This window comes from Euprymna scolopes, chromosome 13 (genome assembly GCF_053919585.1).
Source record: "Euprymna scolopes isolate OS-2025 chromosome 13, ASM5391958v1, whole genome shotgun sequence".
Lineage (NCBI taxonomy): Eukaryota > Metazoa > Mollusca > Cephalopoda > Sepiida > Sepiolidae > Euprymna > Euprymna scolopes.
The window spans coordinates 9,094,622-9,120,030 of record NC_136494.1 but is presented as its reverse complement, the minus strand read 5'-3'; the positions used below and the strand labels follow the sequence as shown (position 1 = coordinate 9,120,030).

General features: G+C 33.6%; 1 protein-coding gene across 1 annotated transcript in view; it reads left to right on the top strand.

Annotated features, from left to right (window-relative positions):
- Positions 1-25,409, top strand: part of LOC145291936 (snake venom 5'-nucleotidase-like) — a 177,963-nt gene that overhangs the window by 111,811 nt on the left and 40,743 nt on the right. Inside the window, exons 4-5 of the mRNA XM_080137854.1 lie at positions 14,723-14,920; positions 23,183-23,311. Of these exons, the coding sequence (XP_079993980.1) occupies positions 14,723-14,920; positions 23,183-23,311 (327 nt within the window). The remainder of the gene's footprint in view (positions 1-14,722; positions 14,921-23,182; positions 23,312-25,409) is intronic.

Genomic DNA, 25,409 nt, shown 5'->3' with positions numbered 1-25,409 from the left:
TATAATATATAAAACTCGATAAAGCATTAACTCCATAATAATATATACGAAATCTGCACGAATTAAAATATCATATTTAAGCGTAGTTTACGAAATATCATATTTAAGCGTAGTTTACGACTGCCGGGCGTTCATGCTAGCTTAGATAAATACTTTTGCAGTTTTAACAAAAAAAGCTACAATAATATCACAGCGTCTCCATTTACACTGAACATCTACAGAATTACAACATCAATATATATATATATATATATATATATATATATATATATATATATACATATATATATATACATATCAGCCTACGTTAAAATAAAAAGAGGCAATAAAGTACGGAAGCCTGCAATTCAATTTCCGACCACATTTAAGTGCAAGCTGTGTTATTTATTTCAAGTCAGCAAGGTCAAAGTTTATAAAACATTTGGGAAACGAAACCAGAGGCCACAACAAAAATCTTCTTAGTTACAAGCATCGCTGATAACAATGTTTAATTATGACTTATTTATGCGGCTTCTTGCCAAAGATAAAAAGTGACCTCCATTGCATGAAAATCATTCCTGTTCAATTTGATAACATCGGAAGAAAAGCAAAAGCCATCAAAAGTCAGGGCGAATGTATACTATTCGCCAAAAAGCATTCAGCCAAACAGGCAGACAAGATTAATGGCTCGACACAGAAGAACTTGTATTGAACAATAACGCTAATGTACATCATGAGTTATATTGAACAATAACGCTTAAGCACATCATGAGCCTGTATCAATTCATATACTAGATGTTGCATATTAGTTTTACAAGAAGCTGTGGATGGGGTGGGGCGACGGGTATTTAGTTCTCTCCTACTGCAAGAATTTAAACACCAGAGTCGGAAAGTCGGATTGAGAAACCAGCGCCTCACAGGAGGGGTACTCTTACCTGCAAAAAGTGATTAGGCAGCCCCGTTGGCATTCCCCTGTAAGGGTGTCCCATGCGATTACCAATAAACTAAACCCTTCTCAAAGAAAGAATGCAAAGCCTGGGAGGGTGGACATCCTAGAACTGCACAGAACTTAACTTACAGGAATGGACGAATCTCTGTTGATTTTGGGTGCTCAGGATAAAAATCCTTAGCCCCGTAACACGTGAGGCGACAATTGTCTAGTTGATAACGACATGGCCTGACGACCTGGATGTTTCAAGTTCGAATCCAGTTCGTTCCACAAAAATCACTTTTACTTAAGAAGTTCGCACTTTTCACGTGATCCTTTCCGTAGATACCCGATGTCTTTCTAGAAACAAATCCAAATAGAAAAATATCGGGGAAAACAATGACAACAATAGAATCTTTTGATTCCTACGATGATGATGAATAAGAGCAACAAGATGAAGAAGTTCGGCAAAAAAATATCAAAAGTGTGGGATAAATGTGGATCGTTAGTCATCCTTCATATGTTCTATTTATCTATCCTACTCTTGTAACGTTACCCACGTTTACACACGGGACCCACACGTTGTAGTAGTCTACGTCGCAAAGGAGACTAAGACAAAGAATAACTCGAACTCACATTTTCGTGCAACAACATTTATTTCCTTGTTCTCCCGCCACGTGTGACTTCTCGTTACAGCTGTGACGTCTCCCGAACGTCATCCACGTCTCTAACGTGATCGTCTCTCTAACGTGCTTTCTCTCTTTTTTATAGTTGCAGCGCCGTCATTTCGTATGCATATGCATAAGCGCCTCCACACTCTGTTATACTCTTAGTAAGAATTATTACAGTAACCCCCATACCTTATTTACTATTGGAGGTCATTGTACTGACAATGTTTCGTATGTTCTGAAAGTTAAATTTTTTTTGTAACCTAGCTGACCCGTGCCCCGACGTTACCTAAAAAAATATATTAACTAAAGAAATATTTTTGAAGACAATTTTGAACGATGTCATGGCGGGTTGATATACAGTATATAACTTTATAAAATTCAGTGATTTTTGGAATACGTCAGAGTCGTTCCGTGTCGGGTTCGTTCATCATAAAGACTATACAGCATTTCTTAATTAAAATTTTCATTATACTCATTATTAATTTTCATTACATTTATAATTAATTTTCATTATATTTATAATTAATTTTCATTATAATGATTATTAATTTCATTATATTTATAATCAATTTTCATTATACTTATTAATTTCATTTTAATTAATTTCATTATATTTATTAATTTTCATTATAATGATTAATTTCATTATAATTATTACTTTTCATTATAATTATTAATTTTCATTATAATCATTAATTTTCATTATAATTATTAATTTTCATTATATTTATTATTAATTTCATTTTAATTAATTTCATTATATTTACTAATTTATTGTTGCTAATTATCTACAATGAAATGCATTTGAAATGCATTTCATTGTAGAACAAATGATTTTACTAACTGTTGTGGTGGCACCCACTCATTTACATATATGGATAATATTACACATAAATAACAAGACTCGGTTAGTCTGAGGTGTGTTAACCAGAAGCCACCGAAGGCCGAGCCGAGAGCAGATGTGTTCTCCAGCCAAGACTCTCTTAGCTGACAATCATTAAGTAAATATACTGTAAATATACTTTTCCTACTACACTTTTTTTACACAGTGATCACCACTTATCAAGGCCCGAAAGCCACTCAGGGATAAGGGTTATTGCAAGTACATTACGTTAGTGTGGAGATTTGATGAAGTGTTTAATTAAGGGGGCGGTTCATTAGGAATTTGTTAACATTGGACTTGAAGACATCTTTGTTTGTTGAGTCTTCATTTGTATTGCCTTATACGTTATTTGGTTCAACCTGCAAACATAACACTAACATAAGAAAAAATACTTAAAATATAGAAAATTAAGCAAAATTTCCTCATGCAATGGATTTGGATCAAAATTGAAATAAAGGTTGAAGAAGTGATATTTTTGAATTCTCAAAAATATTTTCACAAAAAAGTAAATAAATATATTTTAAATCATGCTAGAAACGATCGTACGCCAAATATTTGTTAATCTTTGAATGCTTGTAACTGATGTAAACAATGTGTTATATTAATTAGCGCAACCTTCTCCTTATTAGTGTTCATATAAGTTTATAAATAGAAATGAATGTCAGACAAAACCCTTCGCGTATAATCACCGTTTCGATAAAGGTACTCATCTCATCAGGTGTGAAACAATGACTTAAACTGATTAAAGAGCAGCTAATATACTAAATAAATAAAAATAAAACAAAAAATAATAAGTAAAATTTAATAATTACGTTACGTATGAGTGTGTGTGTGTGTGTGTGTGTGTGTGTGTGTGTGTGTGTGTGTGTGTGGAAGAGAAGCTGCAAATACCTTTTTATTTTTCCATTACGCCATTTTGAATTCAATATGTCGTAATGGAAAAATAAAATGGAAAAATAAAAAGGTATTTGCAGCTTCTCTTCTAATTTTCGGATTTTAATCATGTAAAATAACACTTCAGTTCCTTTTGATGGATTGATTGTTGCTATTTCTTCTGAGGAGTTTAGGACATAATAGATTCACTGATTGATATAATAATTAAGTGATTGATTTTGCGCTACGAATCAGGCACTGCCAAGAATTGTATAAGTCAACTGAATTAAAGGAATAAATTATAAGATGGTCAACATCATGAATTTTGGAATATAACTTTTTGTCATTTATTCTCTCTCTCTCTCTCTCTCTCTCTCTATATATATATATATATATATATATATATATATATATATATATATCATCATAATAATCTAGCATGCTTTGAATCGATCTGTTACGCCTACCATTTGAAAAGGGAATATTTCCGAAATTAATAATGGAATTTGTCGCAGACATAACAAGTAAGACATTTTACCAATACAACTGAATAAATATATGTATATATAAAATATATGTATGTACTTATTGATTTGTAAATCGCCACTTGTTCTCGTCTTCTCTTACCAACAACGACTATATTTAATTCCTCGCATTGTGACAGCCTTCTAAATCTCTACTACATATATATATATATATATATATATATATATATATATATATATGATTATTTACTATAATAATTATTAAATCCCTACAAACACTAGTGTTTCATCCTTTCGGGAATCATCAATGCAGGGTGTCACGATTAACACCAGTCCATAGATTCGAACCCGGCAATAGAAGTCATCTTTGACTCCATTAGCAAGGACTACATCCACCCGGCCACCGTTAACCACTGTAAATATTGTTGAAATGTAAACATTTATTTAAATGTTTTAACGTCTTTCAGAGTGATCTAATTATATGAATATTTATGGGCTAAATTGTCCAACTTTATTTCAACTATAAAGTGCTCAATGATAAAAAACAAATGTCTTAAAGGGGCTGACATAATCATTTACTATAATTATTAAATACCTAAAGACACTAGTGTTTCATCTTTTCGGGACTCATGATTAACAACGGTCGATAGATTCAAACCCTGCAACAGAAGCCATCTCTAACTCAACCGCGAGAAATACTGTTGACATTTAAACATTTATTTTTAAATGTTTTTAACGTCTGTATATAAGGATTAGATCACTCTGACAGACGTTAAAAAGCATTAAGAAAACAAATATTTAAAATTCAACAGCATTTCTCGCGGTTAACGGTGGCCGAATGGATTGGGTCCTTGCTAAGGAAGCCAGCAATGGATTCTGTCGCCGGGTTCGAATCTATCGACTGGTGTTAATCGTGACACCCTTCACTGATGATTCTCGAAAGCATGAAACACTACTGTCTGTAGGTATTTAATAATTATTATAGTAAATTATATATATATATATATATATATATATATATATATATATATATATATATATGCATATGTATATATACACTAGTGTCTGTAGGTATTTAATAATTATGAATGTATATGTATATATACACTAGTGTCTGTAGGTATTTAATAATTATTGTAGTAAATTATATATATATATATATATATATATATATATATATATATATATGCTAGTGTCTGTAGGTATTTAATAATTATGAGTGTTATGTATATATACACTAGTGTCTGTAGGTATTTAATAATTATAGTAAATAATTATGTCAGACCCTTTAAGAAACTCGTTTCTTATTGTTGAGAACATATATATATATATATATATAGCGATTAAGCTACACTGAATATTCCGCGTTTCATCCACTCTAGGACTCATAAGCCTGAAGAATCCTAGAGTGGATGAAACGCAGAATATTCAGTGTAGCTTAATCGCCATATATATTTTATAACTTACTAACTAGCTCTACCTACGTATTGAGCACTTTTGAAGTAAATACTTAAAGTTTACGCATAAATTTATACTTTCGTATATTAATTTTATGTGAGTAAATGAAGTAGTTACATAAAATGGCGTGTTTATCTTTGGTGTAACGAATGGTCTCTACCGAACTAATCTGTCAATTTTATCTACAGACTTGCACATTGATATGTAAGGAGTTTTGGCCTATGCAACAAATTCGATTTGGTCTTTAGCCAGTAAAAATAGCGACTAAAGAGTCAAAATTGAAAATAATTGGAATTTGACAGGCGTAAATCAGTTTAAAGTGCTCTTCTACGCATGGACAAATATACATTTATACATTAAAGTCCGTTCATTTTTATTGTTATTTCTTATCCGTATAACGTCAGTTCAGACTTTAACAACTACGGCTGCGGCGCTAAAAGTTTTGGTTTCGATTCTAACTGATGGCACCTAAGTAATTTTTTTTTAATTTGGAAATGACTGCTATATATATTTTGGGTACAATATAATAATCAATAGAGGATTGCATATAAAAATAAAAATGAATTCCGTATGAATTAAAATGCCATATTTAAACGAATTTTACGACTGGGCAAGGCCAGGCGGCCTGCGAATATGTGACGGAAGGCCTTTATGAAAAAAAGAATGCATTTTCATATGAAAAATGTTAAAGTAAGAGCGTAAATAATGTAATGTTCAGAGAAACGAAGAAAAATGTAGAGGTTAGATATAAAGGGATTGAGAGTAGGAGGGGTAGATATTTCACTGGGTGTGTAGGAATATAATTGTGACGCAAATAAATATATTTTAATTTGTTTCACAAAGGATTGAACGCAAAATGTTTGTGGATTTTTAATTCTTTGGAAATGATGTAAATAATGTACTAATTTTATTGTTCTTAACCTTCTATCTCTATATACTTCTATCAGTGATGGAACGATTCCAACATTCTCCTCGATTCCGATATAACTACCGATTCTGATTCTTTATACATTCCTAAATATTTAACTATACATTCATGAGCAAAAAAAAAAAAATGAGCCAAGTGAAAGAAGAAAGAAATCGATTTTTCAATATTTTTCCATTAATTTTTGTTAATTTTAATTGAAAATTTCTATTTTGTAGACCATTATTATTATAGCGTATAATAATACTTGAAAAAATTCATCCTGCAAATGGTAAGACCGCATATTGGCGAAGATATAAAAAAAAAACTAATTGCAGGATTAAAGCAGTCCAAAATGACTTACAAGCAGATTTTTGATATTTTAAGAAAAGAAAATATGAAAACATCTCTTTCTGTAGTGAAGTGAATTGGTCAAAGGTTCGAAGTCGAATGCTTGGTAAAAGGGAAATCTGGATCTGGTCGCCCTAGAGCATCCACTTTGAAGGACCACCACAGGCTTAAATTAACTGTTTTGAAGGATTGAAAGAAAACTTATTTTGACCATAGCAAATTTAAAACAGGGGCTGGAAATTCTCTTTCTAGATATACAATATATAGACGAATGAAATAAATGGGATTTTCTTCTAAAAGGTGTGCAAAGAAGCTATTTTTATTTAAGATAGAAAGAGATTTTTCTCGTGTTATAGGAAGAAAGATGCAGACTGGTTCAGGAAAGTTTTCTAGTCAGATGAATGAAGATTTTGTCTTGTTATTGATGCTCCCGATGCTCTCGAATGGTGCAATCGAAGAACTGGAGAAAGATATACGCCAAGTTGCATAAAAACGACATTTAAACACGGGAATGGAGAGATAATGGTATGGGGAACTTTTACTGCAGCAGAAGTTGGGGAACTTCTTAGATGTGAGAAGTCAATCAATGCAAAGGAATACATTCGAATATTAGAAACTGAACTGTTACTAAGTATCCAGAAGCTGGGAATATCTCAAAACATTATTTTTCAACATGATAATGCTCCTGCACACACTGCTAAAGTCACAAAAAATGGTTTTCTGATAATTCAATTAATGTGATATTTTGGCCAGGTCAAAGCCCTGATTTAAACCCAATCGAAAATATTTGGTTCATATTATCTCGTGCATTGGCTGGAAGAACTTTTTCGAACAATGAAAAACTGTGGGAGGCTATGCAAAGCAAATCGAATAACCTCTATCTTCACAGGGTTCCACTTTGCTTGAGAGCATGTCTAAAAGGATTGATCTTTTAAAGAAATCAAAAGGGAATGCAATTCCATCCTAAGCATTTATTAAAGTAAATGGCTTGTTCTGTGTTATTAGTCTCGTTTAAGTTTCCTTGTTCAATCGTTCTTTGTTCAATATAGCTTTTAGTGCAATAAAATATATAAAATTTGTTTGGCCCATTTTTTTTTTTCACAAGTGTAGAATCATTTTTCCCGATTACCATAAAAACACGTTAAATGTGCAGATATTTTCTCAAACGCAAAAACACACTTGTGGGGAGGATCTATAGAGTTTAATTTCACTTATAGTATAAAATCAGTGGATATTTATAATTTCGATATTACTACCAGCAGTGAGAGATTTTTTTAAATCAAATAAAAAAAAGACAAAAGAATCGATTTGTGGTATAGGAAAATAATGACACATTTTTTCGATGTCGATACTTCCCAAAATTAATCGTCCAATTCTCGATTAATCGTCCAACACTAATATATATATATATATATATATATATATATATATATATATATATATATATATATGATGAGAATAATGGAAATAGTATTCCGACAAAATAGAGAAATAAAAAGGAACAAACCAGGTTATGTTCATCAACGTTTCGTCTTTATTTCGAGACTTCCTCTGGATGAATGAGAAGTCCCGAAATAAAGACGAAACGTTGATGAACACATAACACGGTTTGTTCCTTTTTATTTCTCTCTCTCTCTCTCTCTCTCTCTCTCTCTCTCTCTCTCTCTCTCTCTCTCTCTCTCTCTCTCTCTCTCTCTATACATACATATATATATATATATATATATATATATAAAGAGAGAGAGAGAGAGAGCGAGAGAAATTATTACAATAATAATTTTTTCATACCCACAGACACTAGTGTTTCATCTTTTCGGGAACCATCAGTGCAGGGTAACACGATTAATACCGGTTGAGAGATTCGAACCCGGCTACGAAGCCACCTCTGACTTCATTAGCAAGGAAGAAATCAATCTCAACCGCGAAAAATTTCGTTTAAATTTTTACATTTATTTTTTTAAATGTCGTAACATCCGCCATAGTGATCTAATGATTATAACATCATAATCTATGTATGTGAACTTAGGTGACTTTCTATTTCAACTTTAAAGTGCTCAACAGTAAGAACAGAGTTTTTAAAGGGGCTGACATAATTATTACAATAATAAAATTTTAATATCTACAGACACTAGTGTTTCATTCTTTCGGGAATCATAACTACTGATCAGTATGTATATATATATATATATATATATATATATATATATATATATATATATATATATATATATATATTAGTATTTTAAAAAAATATTTAAATATTTTATTTAAATAGTTTTACGTGCATAAACTATATCAATGGATATGTGTTTGTGTGTATAACTCATTATCAACATATATCAACCACCAACAAAGATCAAACTTACGACTACATATTCAGCAGTCTAGCATTATTTTTGATTGACAAGCATTAATTTAAACGTTCGCCACTACCGGTTTGGCGATGGACGCAACAGCAAAAACGTCACTTTTTTTCACGGTATTTTCCTCCTTCGCGGCACGGATTCGATCCTGCCTGCCTACCACCACATTTTTTTTCTTTTTGCTCAACACACACCTCCAAAGACCCTGGCAACGCCGGGCACCCAGGCTAGTTTCTATATATTGGATATTGATCAATAGAGAATTGGCTCTATATTAATAAATAAGAAATCTGGATAAATTAAAATAAGTCATTTTTACGTATTTTACGACCGGGCAATACCTAACGGCTTGCTTGTGTGTGTGTGTGTGTGTGTGTGTGTGTGTGTGTGTGTGTGTGTGTGTGAGAGAGAGAGAGAGAAAGAGAATGTGTGAGCTTGTTAGAAGTTTTAAAATAAAATTCAAGAAAAGTTGAAAAGGTTGGTATGAAAGGCGGCGATGTTAAAAGTGACTGAAAGAGAGATCATTATTTCATTGGCTGTAGAAATATAGGTTTGGTGCATAGGATAGTTAATGATGGTGGTGGTGGTCGTCGTCGTCGTCGTTCGTTGTTGTATAGAAATATATTGTATATATTATATTTCCAGACGTTTTTCGTATGGGTTCTTTCATTGATAGTAAGCACATGAAACTATTAAGTAGTCTGTGGCAAAGATGGACTTGTGTCCTGTTGGAAATGTATTCTTCAGTTCCTCGTGTCATACACTGACATCAAACCACTTAAACACTGATGCTTGATTCATGCAAGATGGTCCGAAAAGACTCTAAAGCATTTCACACGTTTCTGTGGCAGTTTTACCAAGTTTAAAACAGAATTTTATTGCATATCGTTCTTCTAAAGTGTCATTACGTCCAGATTACATTTTTGAACTTCACCAAATTGACAATCAAGCTTTAGTAGGGTGTATTGAAATTCCTGTTGTAGCCGTTCATTTGAATCTGAAATAATAAGAATTGGTCAGCCATCTTATAAATGTACAGCAATAACATATTGTATTTTCAAGAGTAAAAGACAATTTTAAATGCTAGTACAAAAAAAAATTGGAAACTTAATAAATACAGCTCTTATATATATATATATATATTATATATATATATATATATATATATATATATATATATATTCATATAAAATGGGTTAAGAATTCCAACGAAATAAAGATGTATATTTAAATAAGGGTATATATATATATATATATATATATATATATATATATATATATATATATATATATATATATATATATAAAGAGCAAACAATTTATAAAACATGTTAAAAAACACTTTGAAAAAGAGTTAAAAGCATATTTAATCTGAAAAGGAAACACTTGATAAGTGGATAGTCCTTAATCCACTTATCAAGTGTTTCCTTTTCAGATTAAATATGCTTTTAACTCTTTTTCAAAGTGTTTTTTAACATGTTTTATTAACTGTTTGCTCTTATAAGCTCTATCTCCTATTTGGTTTTATCGAGCTTTTACATCTGGTTGAGATTACTTTATAAATATTAATTCTTTTATATTTATAATATACTTTAGGTTTACCATCTTAAACCTTTTAGGTAAATTTAATCGTTATTTATATATATATATATATATATATATATATATATATATATATATATATATATGTGTGTGTGTGTGTGTATAAAACAAAATTGTATGTGCATATATACCTATATATGCACAGACATATAATGAGTAATATAATACAAGTTTGTTGACATGTGAGAATGTTCGGGCATTCTTCATAAACATTTATTTTAAGGAATGTTTCCATGAAGTATGTTTGAAAAAGATAAGAATGCAAACACTCAGAGAAAAGCAAATGTTTAAAAATTACGTATTATGTTCTTCTTTTTGGTATTTAGCGTTTGATCCGAAAGTTCTGCGAGGTCACATATTTGATGCTGATTAACAGTATCAACGCTGCGCATTATACATCCGACATAAATGCGATACACGGGGAAAAATTTATTTTTTAAGTGCGTACATACTGCTATACCTAACAGCACACATATACAACCGAGCGGACGCAGATATAACATCTGGTGAATCCTCAGTATTATAAAGCGTTCTTAGGAGGGGAGGGGTTAATATTGGTTCAACTTCCCAGTGAAACATTGCAGGAGCCAAAAAAAAAACTGAACAAAAAATGAATTTAAATCTGGGACGGCATTTATTACCGTTACTCTCCCGTCTCAACACTACTTAATAAGTATCTCACTGCCACATGTCCATCTAACCTGGTTAGCGTTTCTCTTTCTTCCGACCCCATGCTGGCCACAGCCGGCCCATTCTCGCCTTCACTTTTACGTCCGTCGGCGTCGATTTTTTTTTTCTCTTTTCGATCACGTGGTGTCCTTTTCTTTCTTTTTTATTCAAACGCAACCCCGAGCACACTTGCTAATTCAAACGCTGCTTCTGTTGCTAATACAATCACTTACCATTGATCTTTCAGTTGCTACTGCTGCTGCTGCTGCTGCTATTTTCATACGCGCTGATATGCGCTCTGTTACATGAGTTAAAAAAAACTAAAAATTTCAGATTTGCATTGGATGGAATTTAGTTCTCTCCCACTGCAAGAACTGTAGCACGCGGTGTCGGAATGTAGAATTGAAAAAAGGTCAACGACCTTATAGAGGGGCAATTTGACCTGCAAACTATGTCTGGGTTGCCTAGTCCACATTCCCCGCTCAGGGCGCCTCAGACGATTAGCAATAAACTATCTCTTTCTCAAAGAAAGGAGGCAATCTCTGGGAGGATGGGCCTCCTAGAACTGTAGACTTGAAAAAGTCAGCGACCTTAGGGAGGGCACTCTGACTTACAAACTATGCATGGGTTGCCTAGTCGACATTCTCCGCTCAGGGCGCCTCAGGCAATTAGCAATAAACTGTCTCAAAGAAAAAAAGCAATCTTTGGGCGAGTGAGCTTCTTAGAATTGCGCAGGAAATAGCATTACACCGCAATCAACAAGGACCAGATCAAAACAAGAATGGTCCAATATCTGTTGATTTGGGGGACCAAGGATAAAACTCCCTTTCGAATTTGATTCGTTTTCATTAAATACAATTAAAAATCTTGTTTGAATCTTAATTTCTCTGCAGGCTTATTAACGCCAACAATTAAATTTTAGATTTTTTTCGAGAATCAAAATCATGTAATGAATTTTGATCAAAATCAGAATAAGGATTCTAGACATAAGGATTTGCATTATTATATCTTGATTTAAAATTTTCTAAAAGAACTTAAAACTTGTAAAACTACGTTTTTATTTTTTTTTTTTTTTGTATATTTTAACAATGTTTCGGCCGATATCATCTCCGACATTTTTAGGTGTATCTTGTCTAACTACAAAATGTTTATGTAACGTAACGCGGACGGCAAAGTGCAAATACCAAGCCGTGAGCGAACTGACGTCGCGGTAAGGAAAAAGAAGACTATAAATAGAAGAGAGCTGTAACGAGAAGTCACGCGTGGTGGGAGAGTGAGGAAATAAGGGTAGTTGTTACAAAAAGGGGTTGAAGTTATTTTCTATTCTTTGCCTACTTTGAGACCGATGCTACAACGTGTTGGGTAATGTTACATTTCTGCCGAACTCGGGAATCTCAAATGGCATTCTTAATTAAACCCGATACGACCCGTGGTTTAACAGATAAAGTATCAGGTTAAATCCAGTTGTATGTGACACTCTTCTAGAGGTTGGGGGTTCAATCTTCAATGCGAGCGATAGGAAGAATAGAATTGCGATTTACTAAGACTTTCATTCGGACATGGCTGACGAAACGAGAGCATGCTACCCTTGTAGATTAAATAGAGTTCTGTTCAACATTCCATGTAGATTCCCAGGTTCATCAAGATACACCTAAAGAAGGTTGAAGGTTACATCGGCCAAAACTTTGTGAAAATAACAATCAAGATAAGAACAGTAGTTCGAACAATTGAAATATAAATAATCAATCCTCATCTCAAAAATTCAAAATAACACAATTTAACTCTACAGAATTATTTAAATTAAAATAAGTTTTAAAAAAATAAATTTTCAAATAATTTACCCAAATTAAATTTGCCGTTTCTGAATTTGGGAGATTAGAATCTGCTATTCGTATTATTTGGATTCATCGGAATACTTGAAAAAATCAATTGTAAAAAGTGATATTCACCTGAAGGTTGAAGGTTCAATTCTCAGTGTGGGCGACCAAAATAAAAAAAAATACAATTTCGAATTACCTAAGACCTCTATCCAGTTGTGGCTGAAGGAACAAGAACATGCTACTCCCGTGAATTAAATAAAGGATTCCGTTCAAAATTCTGTTCAAATTCCCGAGCTCGACAGAAACCTTTCCAAGTTAAACAAGATATACGTGAAGAAGGTCTGAAGTTACATCGGTCGAAATGTTATGCAAATAACACACAAGGTAAGAACAATAATCCAAAGAATCCAAATATGAATAATCGATTCTCATCTAAAAAAAATTTTCAGAACAAGAAAATTTATTTAAACATGTATTTTTTTACGAGCGAGCCACTGCTTATCAAGGCCAGAAACGTACTCGAGTATGAGGGCTAATGAGTATCATGTGGTTATAGAAGTTGGGTAGAATTTTATTATTTAAGTGGACGGCTTCATATGAACTTATTTACATTGAACTTGAAAGCGATCGTGTTGTAGTAAACTGGAAAGCATTCTCGTGGTACTGCGTTCCACCGACGTTCATGGAATTTTCGTAGGCGACAGTAAATGTGTAATTAAAACTAAGTAAATTGTTTGCGATTAATTTACCAATTGTAAAATAATCTATGTCGCTTATAAGGGGTGTTCTTTTTAGAGGCGGCGAACTTTAAATTGACGACTCTATTTTCTTTAATTGCAGATTTGGTAACTATCGGTTATTTTTAGTTCAGCTTGGTTTGGCAATTCTTCACGAAGAGACTGACATCTGAGAAGCGTGTGCAAATTACAAACGATACGATTAATTTACCGAGAGAAACATTTGATGAACAAATAATTTCACAGAAAGGATATGTCAACTATCATCTCGTTCGTACAATTTAATCCTATTAGATTATTTAATTTAGGGTATATAAAATCGTATGTCTACACTGATAAACCAGACACAGTAGACAACGTGGAAGACAACAATCGACGCGTTATTGCCGAAATACAGTCTAATTTAATGTGTAGAATTTTTGAAAACTGAACGTCTAGATTCTGTTTTGTTCGAAATTTCATTTAAATTATGAATAGCAAAATTTAGTTTTTGAAATAAACCATATATTTGGATTATAAAATTATTTTTCTGTGATTTATTTAAATTTAAATTTCGCAGCCTCTAAAAAAACACTTAGTAATGATTCTATTTTAGAATTTTACTTTGGAAAAGAAAATCAGACCGATAATATTAGCCCTGTGCGAGCTATGTTGGTTTTCTTTGGAGTTTACAGGGAATATAAAATTCACAAGCTGTCCCCAGTCGCATACATATCTCAATCATGAACAAATGACACACAGCATGTAAGATCACCAAATTGCCTTACTTATCTGATACTGGCCAGAATCTAAGTCGCTTAACTTCGCTGATCTAGGGAGAAACGGTATATCAAACGTCATACTTAAAAAAAAAAAATAAATGAATAAAAAGCATACTTAAAATTAACAAATTTCAAGTAAAACACTACCGAGCAGCACCTGGTAGTAACAGCTAGTAAAGATTGATTAGTCGGTGATGTTATAATTCTCTTTAATTAAAATTTATTTACTTCTATACAGGTAAGCCTCCATCAAGGGAAAAACCAGAAGGAGACTATCCGACGATTGTTAAGCAGGACGACGGAGAAATAGCCCTAGTCGTTCAAGCGTACGCCTACGGAAAATACCTTGGTTATTTGCAGGCCACTTTTGACCCGGCAGGACGTCTTAGTTCCTGGAAGGGAAACCCTATTCTTTTGGATAAAACCGTCAAACGAGGTAAGAATTTTCGTCTATTAAATACAGAATGGAACGATAAAATTGTCGCTCTAGAAAAGACGACATGATTCCATTTCCATTTGAAAACTGTTTTTCCATTTTTGTTGCAGGCCATCTACTAGTTAGCTAGTTGTGTACAAATCCCAAGAGCGATAAGAGCCTTCTATCATGTCTGAAAGTGACGCAATGTTCAACGAGCAAGATCGGAGATGCGCCGCTGTACAACTCATACTCTCTATTATTCCAAGTTATGTAAACAGGACCATTGCCAGCACCCTCAACACTGTAAATCTGGATAACAGGGATGTGCCCAGGATGATGAAAACAAAGTTTTCAGCCATATTATGGTCTTTGGTACGGTTTCAAGGGAGGGCCACATCATGTCACCTCACATTTTCAATCGTCTTGCAAGTCAACACCAAAGTGTACCTGGATGTGCTGAAGACTCTGGTGATCCCTTGATGCAATTAGTGGCCGCTGACAAACCCTGGTGTGGCAGCAGGACTTGGCACCGGCCCACAAGTCCAAAGAACCCCAGGCTTTGCTTCAGAATGGGTGCTACGACTTTGTATCCTTCTCTCACTAAACCCTCTCCTCCTCCGGGCTGAACCCGTTGAACTAGTTCGTTTGATCATATGTCGAGAACAACACAAACATGACCTCCCACAACACCAAAGCCACCATCCATCGAGTATTCGCCGGGCTCTCACCCGCGCTTGTATAAAAGGCATACTAGTTCTGGACCCGTATCGAGGCGATGATTGGAGCTGAAGGCAGCCACATTGAATAGATATCAGCTCTACTACATAATCAAGTTATCTGAATTGTTTCTTTCAATAAAAGTTTAAAACTAAAGCTGTAATGTTATTCTCATTAGGGGCACAATTTTATCGTTCCACCCTCTAGGTATCTTCATTATGAAGTAGAGATGTTTCGATTGTAGTGTATAGAAAAGAAGATGGAGTCCGTTTCAAATATTTAAAACAACTTTATCGAGTGGTTTTCGTCAATGTGTAAATAAAATGAGGTGTGTTAGTAAAAGAATGCATCCATTGTTATGGAGGAATAGAAAAGATAGTGCTAAATATTTCGTTAGTTTCAGTTTTTAGTGAGTGTTCTTGTTTCGTATTTCACAATACCGAGTTTACATAATATTTCTTTTTTAATTCTATATAAATAAAGTAAATGTATGTATGTACGTATGTGTAAATATTTAACCAATAACACTTAATGTAATATTGTGACCCTTTGGCTGTGATAATAGCGTAGTATCTGTTAACTGTGACAGGCAGGGTCAAGGGTCAAAACATTATTATTATTATTATTATTATTATAATAAACTTCCTCTTCGTCCTAACTATCTGTTTCGCAGGTGACTATCATAATATGCTCTTACGTCATGACAGTAGGGGGAAGTGATCCATCCTGCTGGGAGTGCCATTCTTTATTCCTAAATCGATAGACGCCATAATTTATTATACCATACCTGTTCACACTGAAACACTTATCACAATATTCTGTGGATCTATATTAAAACACCTTGTTAAAGTTTGTGACATATTTCCATTCTATGGAGGTCAGGCGCGAACGAACACCCCATAATTTTATTATACCATATTTTTTCAAACTGAAACATAATTATCAAAGTATACTTACGCAGATAGATATGAAAAGTCTTTATTAAAGTTTGTGCCTATTTCCATTCTATGGAGGCCAGTCGCGAACGCAGACCCCACAATTTTATTATACCATCCCTATTTAAGTTGAAACATACTTATCAAAGTATTCTTATGTACATGTATATCAAAAACACTTGTAAACGTTTTTTTTTTTAATTTTTTATTTCCATACTTTATGGACCAGGCGCGAACGCAGACCCCACAATTTTAATGAAACACCGTTCTGCCAGATCAAACATACCCATTCCTGTGTCTCGATACATCTTCTATCATTATATGTAATCAGTTTTTTAAAATAGTCAACCATATAGGAGCCTATTCGTGACCAGACACACACACACACACACACACACACATTCAGCTTTATATTATATATATATATATATATACATATATATATATGTAACTACTTAATTTACTCACATAAAATTAATATACGAAAGTATAGATTTATGCGTAAACTTTAAATATTTACTTCAAAAGTGCTCAATACGTAGGTAGAGCTAGTTAGTAATTTATAAAATTTATAAAATATATATGGCGATTTTATAAATTACTATATATATATATATATATATATATATATATATATATATATACTAGCATTTCAGCCCGGCGTTGCCCGGGTGTTTGGAGGTGTATGTTGAGAAAAAAAAAGAAAAAGAAAAAGCGGTCAATTTTTTAAAACTTTGACCCCTATTATGTCCCCTTAACATTTATTGTTTTGGACTCAAATCAAGTTATTAAGTTATATCCATGTCCAAGGAACCTATATCTAAAATTTCAAGTGTTTAGACCCACAATTGGCGGAGGAGTTTGGTAGAATTCTCAAAGGTCAAATCGTTGAACTTTGACCCCTTGCTCGGGTGTTTGGAGGTGTATGCTGTGCAAAAAAAGCAAAAAAAAACAAAAAAAATGGTTAATTTTTTAAAACTTTGACCCCTATTATGACCCCTTCAAATTTATTGTCTCGGGCTCAAATCACTTTATTAAGTTAGATCCATGTTCAAGGAACCTATATCTAAAATTTTAAGTGTCTAGATCCAAAATTGTCGGAGGAGTTTGGTAGAGTTCTTAAAGGTCAAATCGTTGAAATTTGACCCCTTAACAGCCAAATTTCTGGCTGACACCCGTCACATCGATTTTCCCAAATCTCAGTACCCGGTATTTCAAATTTCGAGTCTATATACTAAAAATTGACAGAGTTATTGCGTAGGGAAATGTACACAGACAGACAGACACACAGACACACAGATAGACAGACAGACAGACACGTTCACTTTTATATATATATATATATATATATATATATATATATATATATATATGTTTCATAGCGCCATTTTCACTATAAATTCTGATAGGGTTCACGTGGTCCCTACTGTGAGTATCCGATTTTAAAATTGAATCAGAGAAACCAATGAAAACACCGAAATCAAGTTGTAATATTCCTGACCGCATCTGAATTTGAACACGAATCACATCATTTTTATCAGCGATCGGTTGGTCGTGGGATCTGAAACTGACTCCATTAAGAATACATTTCGTTTGACCTTACGGTCACAATATGCTTCCTTGCAAATCGGTCGTTCGGTTTGTTTCGATGATAACGCAAGGACGCAGATGTCGCCGAGGTTAAGATAGCGTCACCCTGAAAAGCAGAAAAAAAAATTGTGTACCAGTCATTGGACAAAATCATATCTGAATACATTTTTTTTTTTAAGTATCAACAAAAAATTCCTTTTTAGTCGCTACTATTATATAAAAAGAACTGTTTGTTTCGTGTGAGAGTTCATTCCCTATGGACTCAGAAACGGCTGGGCCGATTTAAAAAAAAAAAATTAACACGAAGTTACTTGATATGTCTGTGAGTGTTCTTACGTGGGTTTTATATGATATTTTGATTAATGCAGTTGTAATGCCTTTTTAAATACACAGAAAAAGGTTTTTAATATGAATATCAACACAAAAAAACAAATTTATAGGAGTATAGATAGATATATAGATGTGTATGCGTGGGTGCGCGTATGTGTGTATAAAATGACTTTGTCTGTCAGACTTTACCAAAATAGTTTGATTACAGACTTGGAACTTGATATATAAGTGGTTTGGACTTATGGAACAAATTCGATTTGATAAAATTCGAGTCGGTAATTGCTAAGAACTCAAATTTATAACAAAATAAAAATTGGTAAGCTTCAGTCGAATTAAAGTTCTCTTCTACGCATGCGCAATTATATTTTTATACGTTAAAGTCGCTTAAATTTTAACGTTTTCTTATTCATCTGATGGTGGCTTAAACGGTAACGACTAAATATTGGAACCAATATAATAATCAAGAGCGGATTGATTCTACAATCAAAATAAATACAAAATATACCCGAATTAGAATATCATATTTAAATGTATTTTACAACCGAGCAACACCGGGTGGCCTTCTAGTCTAATCTATTAAAACTTTCTTTTATTTCTTTCAACCCGCCTCTCTTTCTTCTCTTGTTTACCCATTTTTCCACATCCCATTTTTTCACATCCCATTTTTCCACATTCCATTTTTCAACATCCCACTTTTCCATATCTCATTTTTCCATATCCCACTTTTCCATATCCCATATTTCCATATCCCACTTTTCCATATCCCATTTTTCCATATCCCATTTTTCCATATCCCACTTTTCTATATCCCATATTTCCATATCCCACTTTTCCATATCCCATTTTTCCATATCCCACTTTTCCATATCCCACTTTTCCATATCCCATATTTCCATATCCCATTTTTCCATATCCCATTTTTTTCACATTCTATTTTTCCATATCCCATTTTTTCCATATCCCATTTTTCTACATACCATTTTTTCACTCCCATTTTCCACATCCCATCTTTCCACATCCCATCTTTCCACATCCCATTTTCCACATCCCATTTTTCCATATCCCATTGTTCCATATCCCATTGTTCCATATCCCATTTTTCCATAACTTATTTTTCCATAACTTATTTTTCCACATCTTATTTTTCCACATCTTATTTTTCCACATCTTATTTTTCCATATCCCTTTTTTCCATATCCCATTTTTTCATATCCCATTTTTCCACATGCCATCTTTCCACATCCCATTTTTCCACATCCCATTTTTCCATATCCCATTTTTTCGCATCTCATTTTTTCATATCCCATTTTTCTATATCCCATTTTTCCATATCTTATTTTTCTACATCCCATTTTCTACATCCCATTTTTCACATCCCATTTTTTCACATCCCATTTTTCCACATGCCATCTTTCCATATACCATTTTTCCACATCCCATTTTTCCATATCCCATTTTGCTACATCCGATTTTGCCACATCCCATTTTGCCACATCCCATTTTTCCACATCCCATTTTTTCATATCCCATTTTTCCATATCCCATTTTTCCACATCCCATTTTTTCATATCCCATTTTTTCACGTTCCATTTTTCCATATCCCATGTTTCCACCTCCACTCAGTTCATTCCTCTCTCATTTTAATCTTTTTATAATAAAAACGATATACGTCATTCACCTCTCTTTTATATAATATATAGCGTTTGGAAATGTTTGAAGAACCACCTATCCTTTACCAGTTGAACTTGAATGAATTAATTCTTTTTTTATATATTTATATATTAATTATCCCGGTCAACACCGATCAAGAATATGTCACCGCTGTTGTTCTCTGTTTTCTAGCTTATTTACATTTACCTGGACGTATAAACTCACAGATGACTTGCATTTATATAACAGACTAGTAGGGTGCCCTGACGTTGCCCGGATTGAATGAAGATCAACGAATGTTCCACATTTCCAATACTTTTATTGTCATTGAAATCGATGAAATCAACCATTTTTAAGCAAATCGATCGATTATTTGCTCGACTCAGGGGCACGACCGAGAGGAAGCTTCACATGCCTCCTCACAATACATTGTAGTCTACATTGCACTGAAGAGAACCTACTTTTGACTTTATACAAAATATTATTTTTATATAATGGCTTGAATAAAAGTTTAAATTACAAAAGCCAAGTAACATGATTCGGTTGTGCTCTAAACAGAAACATTAATTTTGAACGCGCCCCTGTCTTATGAACTAACCTACTGTTGATTTTATACGCTGGACTCTATTACTTGTGCGGTAATAAAAACGTCTCAAATGCACTTGTGATGTTAGGTTGTATGAAAGTGTTAACAAAATCAAAATCGAACTCTTCATTCTTTAATCGGATTTTTTTTTTCGAGTATCAATTCTAAATACCTATCGTAGGCATTCTGATACAAAACCCATCTAAGAATACTCCCAGACATATAAAGTACATTTGTGTGAATTTTTTTAAACATCGGTCCAGTTATTTCGAAGTCCATAGGAAACGAAATCGCACACAAAATGCCCTTTATATATAAATAGAAAAGAGATGAGTATAATCTTACTATCAAACAAAATACACCAGATGCTAAATGGTCAAATATTTCACCCAAACATATCACGCACAACATAACATTAAATAAAAAAAAACAAAAAAAACAGATTTACGGAGTATCAAATCAAAAAAAAATGTGCATCGTTATCAGTTTTGTCTAATTAGACATTCAATGCAAGAAATCGTTAGCTACCACTTTTAACTCACCCTCCCTGTGTTAAACGTCAGGCGAAATTTCTATGGGCAGAGTTTCTTTCACAAGAACTTTCGAAGTGAAACACGTCATCACGGGACTGCTACCCTGATTAATACAACGTTGTTATTTCAAGTCGAATGTCAATAAGTGCCGTGTTGTAAAAATAATCACTCTCTGTTTATTCGATTAATCAGTTTCAATCCTCTCACAATATTCTTCGTCATTAAAGTGAATCTTCAACCTCCAGAAGAGTGTAATTTAACACTGAATTTTTCCAAACATTTTATCCATTTCGTCACACGTGTTAGCAGAGTTCGGCAGAAAGATTCTCGATTTCGACGAGATACACCTGAGGAAGGTCGGAGGTTAGATCGACCGAAAGATGAAAAGAGTGGTCGAATAATCTAGATATTACGAGCATTTTTAGGTGCTTGAATCAAGTAGCTTCATGTTTTGCTTGGAGCAATTTCCATTTTTAAAATAATGATAAACTAGCGAGACCTGTGGAAATTCCACAGCGGCATCTTTCATATGTAATATATTGCTGCAGTGCATTCTGGGCGTCCAGTATGAATAAAGACACCATCATATTATTCTAGCTCTTTTGCTAAAACTGTTAAAATATTTATCTAAGCAAGTCTATATATTAATACAGTAGCGTGTAGAACAATAAAAAGGTGAGTTATTTATTTTTCCTATTTAATAATGTAAGCATGACCGTTAAAAAAATATATATATATAAAGTATTGATTTAAAAAATAAGAAAAATAGATGAGTTGAGTGCCATCATCTATAAACGAAAACGAAACCAAAACTTCTTAGCAAAATTATTTATTACAAGAAATGGAAGGACACAATAATTATCAAACGACAGCCACTCGAAATAAAAAAAAGATGTAAGCATGACACACAAAGTAACACACAAGCTATCGTATTAATATATAGATTAACAAAAATACTAGCATCGGTCGGTCGGTCGGTCGGTCGGTCACTCTCTCTCTCTCTCTCTCTCTTTCTCTCTCTCTCTCTCTCTCTCTCTCTCTCTCTCTCTCTTACTCACTCACTCACACACACACACGAACACACATAAACAATAAAAAATGTAAACAAATTAAACAATGAAAAAAAAACAAATATCTACTGTAGATATGATTATAAAAAATAAAACTACAGGAGCGCATCAATTTTTTCCCAAACACAGACAGACACACACACACACACACACACACACATACATAGATGAGCCTAAGTATACACACACATACACACACAAACATAGATGAGCGTAAGTACATACACACACAAATGAAAATGTAGTAGTAGCAATAATATTCTAAATAATGAAAACACTAGGATCAGTCGGTCGGTCTCGCTACGCTCTCTCTCTCTCTCTCTCTCTCTCTCTCTCTCTCTCTGCTTCCTTCCCTCCCTCTAACAATAAAAAATATAAAAAAAATAAACAATGAAAAAAATAACTGCTGTAGATATGATTAACAATATAGAACTGAAGTGATGCATCAATTTTTGTCCCACATATTTTAAATTAGAAAACTTATAGTGTTCACCGGCCGAGAGATTTGTGTTATCATTTTTTTATTACGGAATAACTTAAAAAATCAATTATTTCTTAACAACTTTTGCATTTACCAGAAAGATAAAACCCTATTTTTTTTTTAGAATTAAAACAAATATAGCGGTGGGAACACGCTAATCGAATGCCGCCTCGAGTGTTCGTAAATGTGTATTCCGGAATGAAATCTCAACCAATGAAATTTACCGAAATGCGTGACACACAAAAGAACACACACACTATCGTATTAATATATAGATTATGTTTTAAATGTTTCTGTCCCGTAGGCAGATGCAGCAATCATAAGCTTTCTTAAAACAGGTTTTTTTATGATTATTTTTTATTCTTTTGTCGTTGTTGTTGTTTTTCAGATCCGGAAATTTTGAAAGAAATGTTGCCCTACAAACGCAGGTTGGATAAAGATGTAAACAGAGTGATTGGACGAACAAGCGTTCTGCTGAATGGAGATAGCCAATGTCGACAAGAGGAGTGCAACTTAGGTAAGCATACCATTCAGAATTTTTGAGATAGGATGTGAATGCTTGTATTATGTTGATTAATCCGACTATTATTCTCATTCTGGGTACTATTAGCACAACGTTTCGGTCGCTGAAACTTGCGACCTTCTTTGGGTGTTGAAAACATGCTTGTTTTTCTCTACTAAGCAAAAGCATTACAATAAATTTATTTATTCTCTGTTTCCTTTATTAAAAATAGATAAGAGTTATTGGCCTTCATGCCGGGATCAAAGTGTAGTATCTATTCCGGCAGATACTGCAAGCAAAGACCATATATGGGGGAAACCCCACATATAAGACCTTGGTCAATGTAAGGGCAACCCTTCATACCAATTGTCACTATCCAGCTCCCATTTCCCACCCATCGGGAGCTGGTCCCCTTTTCCCTCCCCCCTTCCTTTCTCTCCACATTAAAAAACGGCATTGTGCCTAATTTGCTCAGTGGGGAAGCAAATAAATACTTCTTGGCCTTCAGGCTAGGATTAAGGTGTAGTATCTGTTCTGATGTTGTACTTCATTTTTTTCACTTCACTTTTTTGGTCTCGGTTAATGGAGGAGAAATCCCTCATGACTCATATATTTTTTTATTTTTGTTACTAACCAGAGTGCCCCTTTTGGGAGAAGCTGCTTTTCGTTCCACACTAAAAATCGACCTTGTGCCTAACTCTGCCCTTGTGAGAAGGCAGGTAAACAACAACAAAAAACTATTAGCTTGATGAGATAGTCATCTGAATTCAAATGTTAAAACTGCAAGAACTTTCTTGTCAACCTGGTTGAATTAATTATCTGACTAGCAGTCTTCGTTTCGTTATCTTCCGGCTGCTTACGTAAGCTGGCGTAAAATGCTGACGCAAAGTTATCAGAGATTAGGTTGTCAGCTAGATAAGTATCCAAAGATACAGTCGAAAACATAACTGACTCCTTTTTCTGTTTTGTTTTGAATAGAAAAAAAACGATGTTGTAGGTCTGAGTTATTTTTATTAGTCTATTTATTTCCAATCTCATATCGATAGGTCATGGGTCATGAAATACTCCCTAGTGTAAGGTTCAATTAGAAGCTAATCTTTCTTGTCCCGATGGTTGTGAATCATGCTTGCAAATCGGTTATTCTGGTTCGCTTTTGTGATAACCCAAATATACAGTCGATATCAGATTCAAGATGGTTTTCCGCTAAAAGAAACGGATCCAGATGTCTATATGATTCCGCATGAAATCAGGAGAGATGAAGCATATTTTCGTTGCCGATTATGAGGACATTTAGTTCAGTTCGAACGTGAGAGAAAATTAGAATTATACTCGAAGATGAACACTGAAAGTTGAATCAGGAGTGACAGATTGTAAACAGAAGGAAAACCAACCGTGCATATTAATTGAACCCTTCAATTATAGTAAGTAATAACGAATGGTATACTCCGGAAAAGAGTAAATATATAGAAGGAACGCGTCCTTTCGTGAAACTTTATCTAATAAAAGCAGGCGGCTCGGCGTTGCCCGGTCGTAGAATACCCATTAATAATATATTTTAATTCATGTAGAATTATTATCTATAATATAAATCTCACCTGTCTGTCTGTCTGTCTGTCTGTCTGTATGTATGTATGTTCTTATGTACAGGGTGTCCCAAAAGAAGCTGATGGATTTTAAATTTAATTAACTTTATCAATATGTAAGCTATGCTTACTAATTTTCATGTGTAGGTAGATGAGCCTCTCCGTGATGTTTTGAGATATAGTAAGATGTCATAGTCTACTTATGCTAATTTTATTTACACAACATAAACTAGGGTATGTTTTTCACAAGGTCTAATTTTAGTTATGAAAAATGATGTTACTCAAATGTTCACATATCCCGATTACTTCATCCGCCGTTACTCCACACCATTCTGTACATTTTTGAGGATGTAATTGCCGTTGTGCTGTTGCGTGGGGGTTTATTTGATCCCCAAATCCTGCAATTTCGCTTATTTATGAACCCATTCAAATGAAAATAGGCTTCATCGGACAAAATGAGGTTTTTGAGAAAGTTTGGATCCTCACTGGCCAAATCTTGGAATTGCATGGCGAATCTCAGCCTTTTTTCC